Below are 17354 nucleotides of genomic sequence, written 5' to 3' on the forward strand. Positions count from 1 at the left end.
ATAACTAGACAATGAAGAGTCCTTCTCCATTTGGATGTGGCTTTAAGACAGAATTTCCCTCCTGTGTTTCAGGTGAACCTGGCCCACCTGCAGATGCTTCTTCATGCCCCAAAATCCCAGGGCTTCCTGGAGTTCCAGGCCCAAGAGGACCAGAAGGGAATATGGGACCCCCAGGGCAACGGGGTCCACCAGGTTCCCCAGGTATCACTGATTCAAAGAGTAACCATAATTGTGTTGTATCATTCAGAAATGGGGAAACAAAGGGATTGAGTTTTGAAATAATCATAGGAAGAGGCAGTTGGGTGGTCCAGTGGATAGAATACTAGACTTGGAGTCAAGAAGACCAAAATTCAAATCCTGCCTCAAATGCTTAGCAGATCTTAGGAGACTCACTTTATGCCTGCTTGACTCAGTTTCTACATGTGTAAAAAGGAGATAAGAGCACCTACCTCACAGATTTGTAGGAGTCGAATGAAATGGAGTATGTAAAATCCATTGTAAGCCATAAAGTGCCACTTGGGGTCATAGATTTAGAACTAGGAAGGATGGTAAAGACCATGGACTCCATCCTTTGGTTTTACAGATGAGTGTGCTTGGTGATACAGTAGACAGAGTACTGGGTGAAGAGTCAGGAAGTTCCAAGTACAAATCTAGCCTCAGACATATACTAGCTGTGAGACCCTGGGTTAATTGCTTAACCTCTGCCTCATTTATAGAATGGGGATAATATATCCTATAATATTCTATAATATCCTATAATATTCTATATTCTGCTATAAGAATCTGATGAGGTAAAGTATTTAGAATAGTGCCTGGCACATAGTAGATGTTTTATAAATGTTACTATTATTATCATTATTATTATTATCATCCAGGGTTACAAAGCTAGAGAATGTTTGAGGTAGGGTTTGAACTTATATCTTCCTGCCTCCATGCTGACTGTTCCTCCTAGTCAACCCCCCAAACTTCAAGTTCGGTGCTCCATCAGTTATTATTATTAGTTACATATACTACCTTATGGCCTCTCTTCTTATTTTGAATTGTTATTTAAATCTGTTATTGTTGTTTAAACTATTAAATGTTCAAATATAATCTCTACACCTAGAATCAAACCCCAAAATAAAAACTATTCGTTTCTTATATGCAACTGAATCCACCAGAGCCCCCAGCATGCTTTACAGAGAGAAGGGACTCAGTATAGAGATGCTGATTTGACTTTCAGGGAAGGAAAACATTGTGATAGACTTTAAAATTCATTTAAAAAGTAACCAAGGAGGTGTGTAGTAGACAAATAGTAGTGACAGTGGATGAGGAAGGAGATTTAATTCAATTTCATTTAATAGGCATTTAAGTGCCTACAATAGAAAAGGTGATGTGTGTTAGGCACCAGAGGTACAACGACAGAAAAACAAAAATTCTAAACACCCCTGCCCTCAAGGAGTCTGCCTGCTAGGGAAGTGGAATTTGAGACTGAATGATTTTCATTTCTGGTTTTCAATCCTGTCCTAGAATATAAGGCTAGAGGAGAGTGGGCTGCGTATTAAATAAGATGTTTCAATGTTGAGCAAAGAATACACACACACACCCCACAATTTTGTAAAATTGTTGTTTCCATTATAGTTTCCCCAGATTCATCACAAAGCTCAATAATTCCTCCAAGGGTAGCATCTCCCAAGTGGTACTGCTTGCCTTAATTTCCTCCTGCCTCACAGATAGGAAAGGAACAATGAGAGAGTTCGAAGTGATTAATTCAGAGATTCCTGGCCTCCTCGGACTAATTTTCACAGCACAGCCGCCTCCTAATAATCCACGTGTGAATTACCCAAATGGGCACCGAGGCCATTTCCGCTTTGCCTTCCCCTGAAGCACAGCTGTGCCTTTGACTCTATCTGGTCCCAAGCCAACATCATTGGAAGTATAGATCAGTTCTATACCACCTGTTTCTCTCATCTTTCCACCACCCCAAGTGGCTAAGCTGGGATCATCAGGAGATGCCTTTCTCTGCTGGAACCTCAGCAATATTTGAGAAGTATCCAGTTTCCTTCCATTCATTGGGGCCCTTGGGATTTATTTATTTATTTATTTGCATTTTCTGCCTTCCCCCAAGCTATCCACTCCATGTCGCCCATCCCTGGACACAGATAATTGGAAGCTTATTAAAGTCGTTTCCTTTTCCAACACACAACACTGATAATTGAGCCAAAAGTTGTTTTGTTTTCCTTTTCTTGGAATTCTCTCCTTGTAATGTTTTTATTTTGAAGATGAATGGAAAAGTCTTGTAGTCATTGTAATCAGCTATAATCTTTCTCCTATAATTTGCATTTCTTATTTCATTAAGAGAATTTCTGAGGTCCTCTGCATCCCCCTTAATAGATATCATATATGGTGCCTCTAAATCATAACTACTTTCTCTTTTTGCTGAAAATACTTAATGCTTTAAAAATTATATTCATATTCTTGGTTTGTATAACACCTTTTTCCTTTCCTACCTAAGGAGCAATCTCTTGTAAAAAAAAAAAGGGAAAAAACAGACAAAATTAACCAACACATCAACTGAGTCTGACTATACAATTTTCCATGTCCATAGTTCCCCACATCAGCAAAGAAAGGAAGAGAATTTTCCTTTCTTTTCTCTGGGGCCAAGATTGGTTCCTATAATTATGGTGTTCAATTTCAGGGGGTTTATTTTGTTTTGTTTTTAATGCCTTTGAAGTATATACCACCATGGACTCCTTCTTCATGACTTTGTGGTGGAGTGGAAAAGTGAGTGGCTCTGGAGTTATAGAATCTGGATTCAAATACCAGATTTTCCATTTGGATGCTCGGGCGTGTCACATGATCTCTTGGCCTCAGTTTCTTCATCTGCAAAATGAGGGAAAGGTACCTCCAAGGTCCCATCTAGCACTAAAGCTATTTGTCCCTTATAGGCAACACTCCTCCCCATCTTCACACATTTGTAATGACTGTCTCCCATGCCTCAAATATACTATCTCTTCACTTCTCTCTTAGAACTCCAGATTTCCTTTAAAATTTATTTTAATTGCCATTTGTTCCCTTAAAGCCTTTTCCCAATTGTCCTATCTGCTATTCATCCCTCCCTCAGCTCCCCAAAGACCTGATACCTATTTTGAATATTCTTGTATATATTCATGTTCTCTCCCCAGTAGAATGTAAGCTCCTTGACTGAATGAAGACTAAAATATAATATATTTCACTTTTGTTCTTTCTCTTCTTCTTCCTCATCCTCTTTCTTCTCTTTCTCCTCTTCTTCCTCCTCCTCCTCCTCCTCCTTCTCTGTGTTTGATGCCTTTTACACAAAATGACTAATATGGAAAAATGTTTTATATGATTGCACATGTAAAGTCTATATGAGATTGCTTATCATCTCAGGGAGCGGGCAGAGGTAGAAAGGAGTGAGAGAGGAAGGGTGGGAAGGAGAGAGAGAATTTGGAACTCAATATTTGAAAAAATGAATATTAAAGATTATTTTTATATGCAGTTGGGGGAAAATGAAACATTATTGAGGAAAAAATATAAGCTCTTTAGGGCAGAGATTATTTCATTTTTATCCCCAAAACCTAGTATACTACTGGTACATATAATAATGATAGCTAACATTTACAGAGCACTTATGTGCCAAACTGAATTTGAATGACTAGTTAGAAATCTGTAATTTAAACATTTTATTCAAAATACTATTTTAACTGTAATTTAAAAAATAATAATATTTATAGAGCACTTACTGTGTGCCAGGCATTACCATTCTACTCACTTTACAATTATTATCTCATTTGATCCTCACAACAACCCTGGGAGTTAGTTGCTATTATTATCCTTTATAGATTAGAAAACTGAAGAAACACATTTGCTTGGCCACATGGTTCAATGGGGATGTGATTGGGTATTTTGGCTTTAATTGATCACTCTATTGAAAATATTAATAATATGGAAATAGTTTTTGAACAATGATACATGTAAAATCCAGTGGAATTGCTCATTGGCTCTGGGAGGGGAGAGGGAGGAGTGGAGGAAAAGAACATGAATTATGTAACTATGGAAAAAATAGTCTAAATTAATTAATTAATTAAATGGATTTTAAAAAAAGATTAGAAAACTGAGGCAAACAGGGGTTAAGTGACTTTCCCAAGGTCACACAGACTCTGAGACTATATTTGAACTCGGTTCTCCCACTCTGAGCCAAATTCAATAATCCACTGTGCCACCTAGCTACCCTTATGTAGTGCCCAGCACATAGTAGGTGCTTAATTAATGATGATTACTTGACTGACCCTATGGTGCTGTGAACATGATCCCACTCACCTGATTATACCTGTGAATTGCCTTTAATTCCCAGATGGCCAGAGAAGCTGGGGTATCTGTTCCTCTGGTGAAGGAATTGGACTGCTCTCATTTTGAACAGAAAGCTGCTTTCGTGTAAGCTTCTAGATCCTGGCAGCCCTGTTTGTTTTTGCCTTTTTTTTTTGAGCCAGGCCACTTGATTCTCTCAAAGAAGACAATCACATGTCACGCAGGATGGTTGCTAAATGTTATTCCACTCTGTTAAAAAACAAAACAAAACAAAACAACAACCAACCAATCATAGATCTCATCAGTGAAATGTACAGAGTCTAGCATACAACCGGGATGAAGAGGAACCTTTTTCCCTTGTCTCTAAGGCAACATCCTCAGCCTGACAATTTCTTTCTGTCTTTCCCTAAAGGGAACAAAGCCCACATTATAACATCTGGTGTGGGAACTTTTCCCCAACTCCATAGATAATGAGCTCTTCAAACAAATATACCAGAAAGCCCACCTGCTGCATCTGCAATAAAACAGGGAAATGTATCGAGCCAGCTCCCCTCTTGACTCTTCCGGGCTCAGGCACACTGATCCAGAAATATGCATGTTCTCAAGGTACCACGGGGTTGGGCAACAGAGAAACATCAATGCTTGGATGACCTCCAGGGCACCTTTCCTCCACTCCCACCCTCCCAACCTCTCTGTCCCAAAGTAAATGGACATTTTGTATTATGTTAGTGCCATGAGCACTGTCAGCCAAACTGGCCTCACTTGCTGTTCCCATACACCTTTGATTCTTTGCCTTTTACCGCTAGGTCTGGAATGCCCTCTTTTTCCTCTCCTCCATTTTAGAGAATCTCTAGCTTCCTTTAAGGTTTGACTCAAGTGCCACTTTTACTCTAGTTGTTCTGTCCGGTTTTATTTGCTCAACTCTTCCTTATGCAAATTACTTTTTAAATTTTTTTTCTGAATTACTTTTTATTTATTTTATTAATTTATAAAATCACTTTATTAATTCTTGACCACCTGATCAAGTAAGTTATGTATAATTAACTTCATATATGTTGTTTATCCCAGGAGAATGTAAATTTCTTGAGGGTAGGGATCTTTGCATCAGCATTGCTAATAGAAGTGACTTATGGGGGATGGAGAGCAGCTAGTTTGAGGACAAGGACTAAAGAAGGGAGGTCCTGTATTCAAATCTGGCCTAACACATTTCCTATCTTTGTGACTACAGGCAAGTTACTTTGACTCATTGCCCAATCCTTACCACTATTCTGCCTTGGGATGAATATACAGTATTGATTCCAAGAGGGAAGATGAGGGTTTTTTTTTTTAAAGAGAGGAAGAGGAAGAAGAAGCAGGAGGAGTAGAAGAAGAGGAAGGAGGAAAAGGAAAAAAAGGAAAGGAAAAAGAAAGAGGAGGAGGAAGAAGAGGAAGAGGAAAAAGAGGAGGAAGAGGAAGAAGAAGAAGAAGAAGAAGAAGAAGAAGAAGTCATCATTGTCTCTAAGTTAGAGAGAATGTGATAAACTATATTTTGAAGAGGGAGTTACCCCATAGTCTTCTGTACCAGTGAAATCACAACTATCCTGTCTCTATTACCTAATATGCGCTTAAAATGCTCATTGAATTGAGCTGAATAGAATAGATCCTCATATAATCTAGATAAAGGAGTTGTTTTGTTTTGTTTTTTTGTCATGTCTACTAAAAAGGTGAGATGCTAAGAAAATAATCTTCTCATCTTGTTGAGGGGAGTACATTACAAGACAATACAAGGTACTGTACTGACAAAAGAGTAAATTTATTATTATAGTGGGAGATACTGGATATCCTCAAAATAAGTACAGAGAAATAAAATAAGCAATAGGAAAAATTCAAAAAAATTACAGAGAAGGAAATATAATAATAATAATAACAGTAAACAATAATAATAGCATTAACATAGCAGCTTAGGATTTCTAAAGTGCTTTACAAGTGTTAATTTTATCCTTACAAGAACCCTCATTTTACAGTGAGAAAACTAAGGCAAAAAGAGGTTAAGTGACTCACCCAAGGTCACATAGCTTGTAAATATCTGAATCTGGATTTGAACTTGGGTCCTCCTGACTCTGGATCCAGCAATCTATCTACTGTATCTAGCTTCTTAGATATATGTGACAATGGTTCTCCTCACTAGCTTATAGTTTATGGAATTCATTCCCTTGTCCTTTTTTGAAAAGTGGGAGAGGGGCATCTAGATGGCTTAGTGGGTAGAGCTCCAGGTCTGGAGTTGGGAGGATCTGGGTTAAAATCTAACCTGAGACCATCCTATTTCCGTGACCTTGGGCAAATCACTTAACCCTGTTTGCCTAGCCCTTACCCTTCTGTCTTAGAACTATCACTAAGACAGAAAGTACGGGAAGGAAGGAAGGAAGGAAGGAAGGAAGGAAGGAAGGAAGGAAGGAAGGAAGGAAGGAAGGAAGGAAGGAAGGAAGGAAGGAAGGAAGGAAGGAAGGAAGGAAGGAAGGAAGGAAGGAAGGAAGGAAGGAAGGAAGGAAGGAAGGAAGGAAGGAAGGAAGGAAGGAAGGAAGGAAGGAAGGAAGGAAGGAAGAAAAGGAGGAAGGAAGGGAGGAAGGAAGGAAGGAAAGGAGGGAGGGAGGGAGGAAGGAAGAGTAAGGGAGAGAGAAAGAAAGAAACAAAGAAACTAACTGGGCTAACACCTATACCTATCCTTTTCCAGCCTTGTGTGCTTCTATTCTTCATCAAGTCTTTCAAAAATCTCTGGCAATAACTTGGCCATCATATCTGCCATTTCTTTCAGAACCCAAACATATGGTGACTAGGTGCTTTCTTATACTTGTTCTTAGTTGTTTTGGATGTCTACTCCCTATTTGTCATTTTTTATTCTGTCTTGTGTATTCCAGTGATTCAAAGATTATTTTCCTATAGCAGTGAAGGCAGAACTAAAACATGAATTGAGCAGCTTTATCCGCTTTGGGTTGTCAGTTATCACTGTCTCCTCCATCCCAAACATTAGTACTATCTACTTGTTAGCTCCTCTTTTCACCAACACAGCTTACAAAACTTCTTTTTCTTAGGTTTTTGGGAACCAACTAAAGCCAACATGAACAACTCTAATTTGTTTTTTCTATGACTATCCTTCTGATACTTGGGGAAAATCTTTCCTCTAAACTAAATTTCTCTACTTCCTTCATCTGGTCTTTCCTCCCCCTTTTGCCATCCTTTTAGCATTTTGATTACTCTCATCCAGACACGCTTTAGTGTGTCAATTTCCTTCCTAAAATGTGACATCCAGAACTCTCACGTTTATGGATAACAATTTTTCTTTTATTATATTTCTGATTCTCTTTGTCATCTTTAAACTCCATACTTACCTCATTACTGATTGCATTAAAAATGTCTGATTCTTCTAATTATTTCTTCCCAGAACACACTTTCAACCCCACTTTAGGGCTCACTTCTTGACCACCCTGATCCCCACATCATTCTCTCAACCAATATAACTTACCTTGGTTCTAAGAAGGTTTCCTACCTTCTTTTTCTTTATCATTAAATAATAATATCTGGCATTTATATAGCACGTTTGGTTTGCAAAGCCTTTTTAATACATTATCACTTCTGAAAATTTACATTGTGTTATAATTATAATTATCCCCATTTCATAGATGAGACTTGTAGAGGCCTGTTCTTCCATTTTGAACTTATGATCTCTTCGCTCCATCTTTAAATTCTGATCAAATACTTGGATTGGCTCATTCCCCCCAATTTACTCTGATCCATTAAATTCCCCCATTACTATTTTTTATACTTTTTCCCCATTCCCTAATTCATCTTCATATCATTAGTTTATCCATGTGTTCATTGGCACCATCCCCATGACTTGGTTCTTTCCCCATAGTTCAATAACTTAATTTATAATTCACACCATTCCTTAAACTCTCCTGATTTTAATTTATTCAACAAACACTTATTAATCACCTACCATGTGCAGAAACACTGTGGTAGGTTCCAGGGGAAGTTCTGAATTTAGGGAAGATTTGATCTTGTAGGATCAGTTATAATATTCATTTTACATGAGGAGTTCCTTAATATTTGGCATACAGTAAGTGCTTTAAAAATGTTTGCTGATTGGTTGCAAAGCAAATTTCTGTGTGAGGGTTCAAGAGTGGGAAGTTATTATGAAAGATTTAATAAAGGAAGCTGAAAGGCAAAACAATTGGTCCAGATCACTAAGTTGCTGCACCTTAGTAAGATTTGCTTTTTGAAAATGGGAAGAGGCAAGTTCCAATTTTGAAAGAGCAAAATCAACAGCAAGATCTTATCTGTGATGATCAGGAAAAAATAGTACTTTCACTTGTTCACATATATGAAGATATGAATTATACTTGACCCAATACAGCCTTTCTCTGAAAGCACTGCCATACTTGGGTCCAGAGAGCATTTTCTACAGACCTTGAACCCCTCTGACATTGTTTCTAGGAGCCCAGGGACACCTCCATGCCAAGATGAGTTATCAGAGCAGGACTTTAGTGGAGACTTACTTGAACTAATGACTAGAAAATGAGAGACAGAGAGAGAAAGAGAGATCAGCTTTTGAGCATTTCCTGAAAGTATTTTTTATCCAAACATGAAACATGATCCAATATATTTTAAGGAATGAGACAAACCAACAATAACTGGATACTTTGTTTTGTTTTGTTTTTTTGCTTGATTAAGGACCAAAGTTAGTAAATAACATAAGTGACATGATATTTAATTCTTCTTAAAACATCTGAAATATTATTTTTTTAAACCCTTACCTTCTGTCTTGGAATTAATACTGTGTATTGGTCCCAACGCAGAAAAGTGGTAAGGGATAGTCAATGGGGGTTAAGTGACTTGCCCAAGGTCACACAACTAGGAAGTATCTGGGGCCAGATTTGAGCCTAGGACCTCCTGTCTCTAGGCATGACTCTCAAGCCACTGAACCAGCTAGCAGTCCTCAACAGCAAATTTTTGACATTTTAACCATCCTTTTAAAATAATTCCATTGAATAAGAAATAATTAATTTTCTGCTTTGTACATATAAGGGGGCTTTGCTAAGTACTAGAAATACAAAGGAGAAAAAAGAAATCATTCCAGCCATGTTTTTAAAATATAAATATAGCAACTTATTTGTCAAAGGTCAAATGTCAGTGTTATTCAAAGATGATCAGATACAAAGAAAGAATAATATTAACCAAAATTTTACTATTAACTGTTAGCTTAAATGAAAGATATCTTCATATAGTCACTCAAACATCCCATCCACCTAAAAGCTCACCTTTAAAATTATTAACCTTATTCTTTGTGTCTTTTAAAAACATTTTTTAAATGATATTTAAAAATTGCGTAATTTTTTATTTAATTGCCTATTGCATGAGTTGTATTATAAGGTAATTTTTATAATAAATTTTATAATAAAATAAAAGTAGATTTATTTCTTAAAAACAATTAGCTTGAAGATGTAGCATTGGAGTCAGACATTAAAGATTGGCTAAAAAGCCAATAAATGAAGTGTGTGGGTAATGGAAATGGGTTGCTAGGTTTTTATTATTAAAGTTGGGAAAATACAAGATAGGAATGAATGAGGGTGGAAAGGAGAGAGAGCATTTGGAACTCAAAATAAAAAGAAAAAAGAATGGGAAAATAGTTTTCCATGTAGGAAATACCAGATAGTTCAGCAGTTATCTTTAGGTACCCAGGATAATAGAAGGTCTATACTATTGAACTTGATGTAAGACATTCTGTAAAATGAATGGCATGGATTTCTATTTAGGACACAAAGGTGAGCCTGGTGTGGATGGCCAAAGAGGCTCAGATGGTGGTCCTGGACCTCCAGGGCCCCCTGGATACAAAGGAGACCCAGGAGAAGAAGGCTGTGGAGGTGCACCAGGTAAGGCTCACTTTGGCTATGAGGGTTGGAGATCTGAATCATCTGAGCCAGATTGGTGACCTCTCAAAATGCAAATAGCTTTCCAGGGCTGAATTTTCTCTGACCTGATAGAAGAGAGCCAGGTTTCAATAGGAAAACAAGTACCCACTTCATGCTAAACCATCAGGAAGCCCTGTTGGAGGATTCCCTGAATCGAGTGCAGTGTTTTATAAGCCCTCTGCCAATTAGCAAGCCCGGAGATGTGTCCGTCTTCAATTTCTACCACGCTTTAGCTTTACTAGATAATTAAAAGCCAGTCCATCTGGCATTCTTTGCAGTGACACCCCTTAGAGATTCAGCCAAAAGCTACTGGAAAGGTGATGCTGAAGAAGAGGGCGCTATCAGTCATTCCTCATGCCCTTCGCAAGCCCCTTGGCTCCCAGTTTCTAGTACTTATTACCATCTTAAGTTTTCCTTAAGTACTAAAATATTTCTTGGAACACACATAGAATACAGTGTTCTCTTATGAGCCAAAATGAAAATATATGTAGTGAAAATTGGGAAATAGTTTTTAAAGTATGAAACATGAGGTATTACCGTGCTTTTTCCCCAAATAGGATAATTTTATGATCATTGCTTCCAAGCCAACTGGTTTAACTTTCATATTTCATTCTTATTAATATAGTGTGGCAAAACAAAGCAAATAGAGGGCTGGCCTTGGAGAAAGGAAAACTTGTATTAGTGTAGTATGATAGAAAGAGCACTGTTTTTTTTTTAATCTTTACCTTCTGTCTTAGTATCATTTCTAAGACAGAAGAGAGTGTCAAGGACTATTTTTTGCCCAGGGTCCATAGTTAGGAAGTGTCTACGATCACATTTGAACCCAGCTCTTCCTGACTCAAGACTCGACACTCTTTACACAGTACTACCTAGCTGCCCCCCAAAGTACTGGCTTTAAAGTCAGAAGACCTGAGTTCAAATACCACCTTTCAACTAACTACCTGGGTGACCTTGAGCAATTTATGAAACCTCCCCGAGCCTTAGTTTTTCTCATTTCTTAAATGAGAAAGTTGGACCAAGGGGTCTCCTGCCACCTAGTTGCTGCTTAAGTGCTGGTTCTGACACTTTCTCACTATGGATGATGGGAAAGTCCCCTAAATTCTCTAAGCCTTGTTTTCTTCATATGGGGATAATAGAGCTCAAACTTCCAAACTCACAGTGTCATGAAGACAAAACTTTGCAAACTCCAATGGACTATTTGAGTGGGAATTTATTTTGTAGGAAGAATCTGCATGAGAAGCAAATAATGCACTGATCCCACCTGGGGAATTTGGGATTAGGGACTGAGATTGCATTTTGGGATAGCCACTCTATCCCTGTTAGCTCTCCTCAAAGCAAGAAAGCCACTGGGATACCAGAGGCTTGCCAAGTACTCTCTATTCCTGATATGTATTGAACTCCCATTATGAACAAACTCCCAGGGACTGCCCCATAAAGCGGCAGCTCTTAGAACAATGACTGATTGCATATTTGGGCATCTTCAGGGAGCTAGATTAGAGGACAGTCTTATTATAGGATGGAGATTCTTACCTGGGGTTACGAATTTAAACTTTTGGGGGATAAATGTATTATATTTATTATTTTATACATTTATTATCTATTTATTACACCTAAATTGTATTGGTATTTAAATGTAATTGATTTTCTTTGTGATCCTAAATGTTTTATACTTCTAAAAAATTCTGAGGAGGACAATAGGTTATGCCATAATGCCCAAGCCATGTCAACAAACATTAATTAGGTGTCTACAGTGTATCAGATATGGTGATAAGTTTTCAGGATTCCAAGGCATACAGTCCCTCCCTCAAGGAGCTCACAATCTAACAATGAGATGGGGGACATAAGATGCAAACAATAACCTCAAATAAAATACAGACAGGATGAAGTGGAGAGAATCTCAGAGGGGGAGGCATTAGCATCATACAGGCCTAGGAAAGGCTTCTCATAAAAGGTGATATTTTAGGTGAGATGTCACCAAAAAGTTAAGAATTATTGCCATTGAAAGCTCTGGGATCAGGTGCAAGGAGAGGATAATGGTCATGCATTACGGTAAGACTAATGTGTTATATATACATTAAATAATCATTTTTTGTTTAAACATCCTGGGTTGCCTTTTTTTTCCTCCTTTGCACCACAAGGTCCTCCTGGCCCGACTGGGGATCCAGGACCCAAAGGTTCTGAAACTAGATACCTTAATGGATTCCTACTGGTTCTCCACAGTCAGACAGACAAAGAACCCTCTTGTCCTGAGGGTATGCCCAAGCTGTGGACTGGATATAGTTTGTTGTATTTGGAAGGCCAGGAGAAAGCGCATAACCAAGACCTAGGTGAGCCTTTACAGTAGTCTAAATATACAATGCTTTATCTAATTTTGTGGATATTGATATAGTCATATATTTTTATAAGCATCATTAAAGTGATATTACAAATATTCTCTATAACGTAAAACTTTTAACTGCTTTTCACATTGGCATTATTTTTAATTCTCATTCCTTTGGTTTTTCTGTATGTTTCCTTTCTATCCTTTTGCTTTCTTTCCCTTCCCTTTCTTTCCCTTTTATTTTAATTATTAAATTAAATTAAAATTAAAAAAATTAAAAATTAAAAAAATATTTTATTTTCTTCCTAGAATTGATCAATCTTAATGCCTATCAAATACCACTCTACTACACTTGATAAATAGTAATAATTCATTGAAAATATAGAGAAAATTATTTCATGAAATGGTGGGCATCAAGATTGATGCATACATCAAAGGCAATACTTTATATGTGGCCACATAGGAGACAATTTTTGAGCCCAATTGGCAGTATGTTATATTCCAGAGCCTTGATATGAAGATGAAAACTGATGGTCTCTTAGGATTTGTTAATAATGTTTTACAAGACAGACCTAGGTCCAAAGTTACAATTTTTTGAATCCTCAATACTTGGTCCCTTTGGAGAGCGCCACTGAGAAAGATAAAGAAGGCCTGAACATGATTTCATTGTCTTGTCCCGAGCTCATCTGGGTTATCAGAATATCAAATGGGAGCTCAACTGCACAATTACAGGTTCGGACTAGAAAGCCTCCCCAGCTCTAGAACTTTAAGGTAAAGAGGTAGCAGGCTTTACGCCACCTTTTCATCCCCCCCAAGAATTATATCTTTTAAACAAGGGCCATCAATAATGCCAGTAATAACCCCTCTGGGCTCCCCTTTCCTAAAGGTCACTGAGTATGCTGGGCATGTTCACAGAGAAAGAACGTTAGAAAACTCTCCTTCTTCCTAGGTCTTGCTGGATCCTGCCTTCCCATGTTTAGCACCATGCCATTCGCCTATTGCAACATTAACCAAGTCTGCCATTATGCCAGAAGAAATGACAAATCCTATTGGCTGTCCAGTGCTGCTCCTCTCCCCATGAGGCCCGTCTCTGAAGATGAAATACAAGCTTACATCAGCCGCTGTGCTGTCTGTGAGGCTCCGGCTCAGGCTATGGCCATACACAGTCAGGATCAAGCCATCCCTCCATGCCCACCCACATGGAGGAGTCTTTGGATAGGTTACTCATTCCTTATGGTAAGTGAAGAGCCCCTCCATTGCCTCAAGGCCTGGGGTTTTGTGCTGTTCTTCCATAACTTGTTTATCCTAGAATGAAATATTATTTCTCTGAAATATCGGAACCAGCCAATCAATAAACATTTACGTACTGGGCTAAGTGAAAAAGAGGCAAAAAAACCCAAAACAAAACCAAAAAACCAAACCCCTCCTGTCTCCAGGGACCTTACAATCTAATGAGACAACACATAAACAAATATATACAAAAGAGCTACATACAGAACAAATGGGAAAGAAATAACAGAGGGAAGGTACAAGAACAAAGGGGTTTGGGGGTTTAAAATAAGACAGAGCTCAAGAAAGCCCTTATGAGCCTGGACCTGTTAAGTCAAATAGGTATTTTGTACCCCAAGTTGGTTTTTTGTTGCTTTGGAAGGCAGGACTCCTGAAATGAGTCAGTACAGGTATATTGTCTTTTTTCAGACTCATTCCACTGCCTCAAAGTGAACAATACTTCCTTCCTGAAGGTCTCCTTTTATTCTGGGAATAATCTTTTTTTTTTTTTAACCCTTACCTTTTGTCCTAGAATCAATACCCTGTAAGGGCATACTGTATGGGCCAGGCTAGAGGGGTTAAATGACTGGCTCTGGGTATAATCTTGTTGGGAGGAAGATGCGTCATTCCAGCCAGCCTGTCACCCTGACTTCGATCAGACTGCTCCTGGCATTTGGTTTGACCATTCTGGGAGTCACTTTTTTTGGTTCCTTTTTCTGACATCTACTTTTCAGCTGTCTTTGTTGTCTGTTTAGCACACAGGGGCTGGGGATCAAGGAGGAGGCCAGTCCCTCACATCGCCTGGAAGTTGCCTTGAAGATTTCAGGGCAGCGCCATTCATCGAGTGCCAAGGGCGGCAGGGGACTTGTCACTTTTTTGCTAATGAATACAGCTTCTGGCTAACCACGGTGTCACCAGACTTGCTGCTTCACTCGGTTCCTTTGCCAGACACCTTAAAACAAGGACAGGCACAGCGCCAAAAGATCAGCAGATGCCAGGTCTGCATGAAATATAGCTAAGGAGTGTAGCATCACCTTGCTGATGACACACAGAGACTTCCTTGGGGAAGAAGGGAGTTGGGTTAAAAAGAGTCTAATGGTGCTTTATTACAGGGATTTAATTTTTCAAATGATCCTTGATTTAAACATGGTTATCCTGACAGTACTGTAACCCCCTTCCCAGTTTGGTACGGATCAAGCAAAAGCTAGGATCTGGCTGGACCTCTCCATCTAGGTAGAGCCCAAGTATTGTTTTTCATCTTATGGAGGATGAAAGATCTGGCTTTATTGACCTTGAATCCTTATTTATAGTAAGGCAAAGAAATCACAAATAGCCTCATTGTGCCTTCTCTTAAGCAGAAGCTTCTTTCATGGGTTCATAAAATCCCTAGTAATTGGAGCCAGTTATTCTCATAGCAAAGAAGGCCAATGGATGACTTTTTTAGGAAAAAAATGTAATCTAACAGAGCCAGAAAATGAAAATTGTTTTTAAAAAATTGTACCAGGTTTTCCTCAAATCATCATAGAATTCTCCAAGCACTTTAAAAAGGTCGTGAAACCATGATCCAAAGACACAAAGAAACCAGTCCACCAGTGTTAATAGTTCACATCCAAGGTGAAATGATCATTAGGCTAGGAAGGCTCACAGTCACTATATCCCAGAAACACATCACATTTGCATAAAAACATCACTGAGGAGCATAAGCCATTACCTTCTCGTTTGCATTTTTTCCTTGAGAATGGAAATGCCTACTCTGACAGCCCTTTTGAAAAGTGGCAATTATGGAAAAAGGTATATTCAATAAGGGATTAAGCCCCTAAAAGCTGTTAATGAATATGAAGTCAGAGATTCATAAAAATGGACCCTCTAATCCACCAAACTTCCAAACAGGTGATTTTCCAGCAGGCAAGGGATATGGTCTGCCCTGCAGTGTGTGCATGTTAATGGGGTGCCACACACAGGGGGAAAATGGCAGTGGGTTAGAGAGTAAGAGTCCTTACTGTATACAAAGCATCTCCTCACCCTCCCTTGGAAAGACTGCCCAGTTCCTTTACATCGTATAATTGACACTTTTCTCTCCATTACATTAATGGTACCGTATGTGGAAAATTGACAGAGCCATCATTAGGGAGAGGAAATTAAGGGTTGGCTTAATTAACCTTAAGTAAGCATATTCACTTAGGCCAAGGTCACGCCACTGAAAAGACACAGAAATATTCATAAATGAAAGCCACCGTGTGCTATCCACTATAGATATTTATGTATGTATGTTATGTTTGTATGTTAGATTCTCCTCTTCCAAAATTTCTAAATCTCAAATGTTATATTTGTATAGTAAGGCATTGCAGCACTTTGACATTGGACAGATTGATATTTTCATTAAAAATTCAGAACATATCTATGTCTTAATTTTTAAGTATAATCATCAATATACCAAAGGATCCATTTTCCATTTCTCTAAGAATCCAGAATTCCAATATTAAAATCTTAGAAGAGTAATTAATTTCCATTTCTAAAAAAGGCCTGCCACAACAACAAAGTGTAGTCTCTAGACTTTTTAGAAACCCCAAAGAAACTTTAGTCTGTGAAATCTAGAGAAAAAAATAATCATTGACTCATGAGACAATGAATGATACTCCAAAAGACTGGGGTTTAAGTTATCCCAAAGAAAAATGTACCCACAAAAGAAAGACAAGGAGTCCACTACAAAGAATTGAAGTGTGTAGATGAAACTCTACGAGAGTCAGGAAGATTCCCACATTTAGGACTAGTGACGGATGGGTTTTTGGTACCCAGCATCAAAAATGGAAGCAAAGACTATGGCATCCTTGTTTTGAGGCCTTTTCTGGTTTACAGGAAAAGCTTAAATTACAAAATAAAAAGTCACAGATTTATGTTTCCAAGTGGTTTTTTTTTTAAGAGCAATCAACAAAAAACATTTTATATGTTTTAATGACAATATGTTTGCCATGGCTGATCAAATTAGGTATTTGGAGTACCCAGAATTCAATGTCAACTAAAAAAATCTATAACTAACCTTTTGATTTAATCCCAATATTTTTTCCTGTTAAAGAACATGATGTAGATATATTTCTAGAACTTAATTTCATAAATCATCTTTCCATTTGCATTTGGCAAACCTCTTTAAAAGGACTTCAGAGTGCCTGAACCTGGGCTTTTATGAGCCCATTATTGATTCTAACAAATGTAGAGTAAACAAATGGAGAAATATAGGCATATCACCTGTGAAGTCAAACATTTTTACCACAGACGTTACTCCATTCTATTTATTTCTACTTTATATACATAAAAATGAAGTCTTAAATCAGTGAACAATTTGATCTGTAGTGTGACCAGAACAGTGTTACTGGAATCCTTCAAAATACTGGTATCTTAAGGTCTTATCTTACTCTCCAAAACCAGCATCAGTGTCTTAAAACAAACAAATAAGCAACAACAACAACAACTTGTGATTTTCAACAGTTTGAAAAGAAATTAACACAATCCCCAGG

General features: G+C 38.0%; 1 protein-coding gene across 1 annotated transcript in view; it reads left to right on the plus strand.

The window, feature by feature from the left end:
* Positions 1-16736, plus strand: part of COL4A4 (collagen type IV alpha 4 chain) — a 149144-nt gene extending 132408 nt beyond the window's left edge. Inside the window, exons 44-48 of the mRNA XM_056808487.1 lie at positions 73-201; positions 10098-10214; positions 12392-12580; positions 13523-13809; positions 14598-16736. Coding sequence (XP_056664465.1) covers positions 73-201; positions 10098-10214; positions 12392-12580; positions 13523-13809; positions 14598-14861 — 986 coding nt within the window. The 3' untranslated portion in view covers positions 14862-16736. The remainder of the gene's footprint in view (positions 1-72; positions 202-10097; positions 10215-12391; positions 12581-13522; positions 13810-14597) is intronic.
* The last annotated feature ends 618 nt before the right edge of the window (positions 16737-17354 follow it).

This window comes from Monodelphis domestica, chromosome 8 (genome assembly GCF_027887165.1).
Source record: "Monodelphis domestica isolate mMonDom1 chromosome 8, mMonDom1.pri, whole genome shotgun sequence".
Classification (NCBI taxonomy): Eukaryota; Metazoa; Chordata; class Mammalia; order Didelphimorphia; family Didelphidae; genus Monodelphis; species Monodelphis domestica.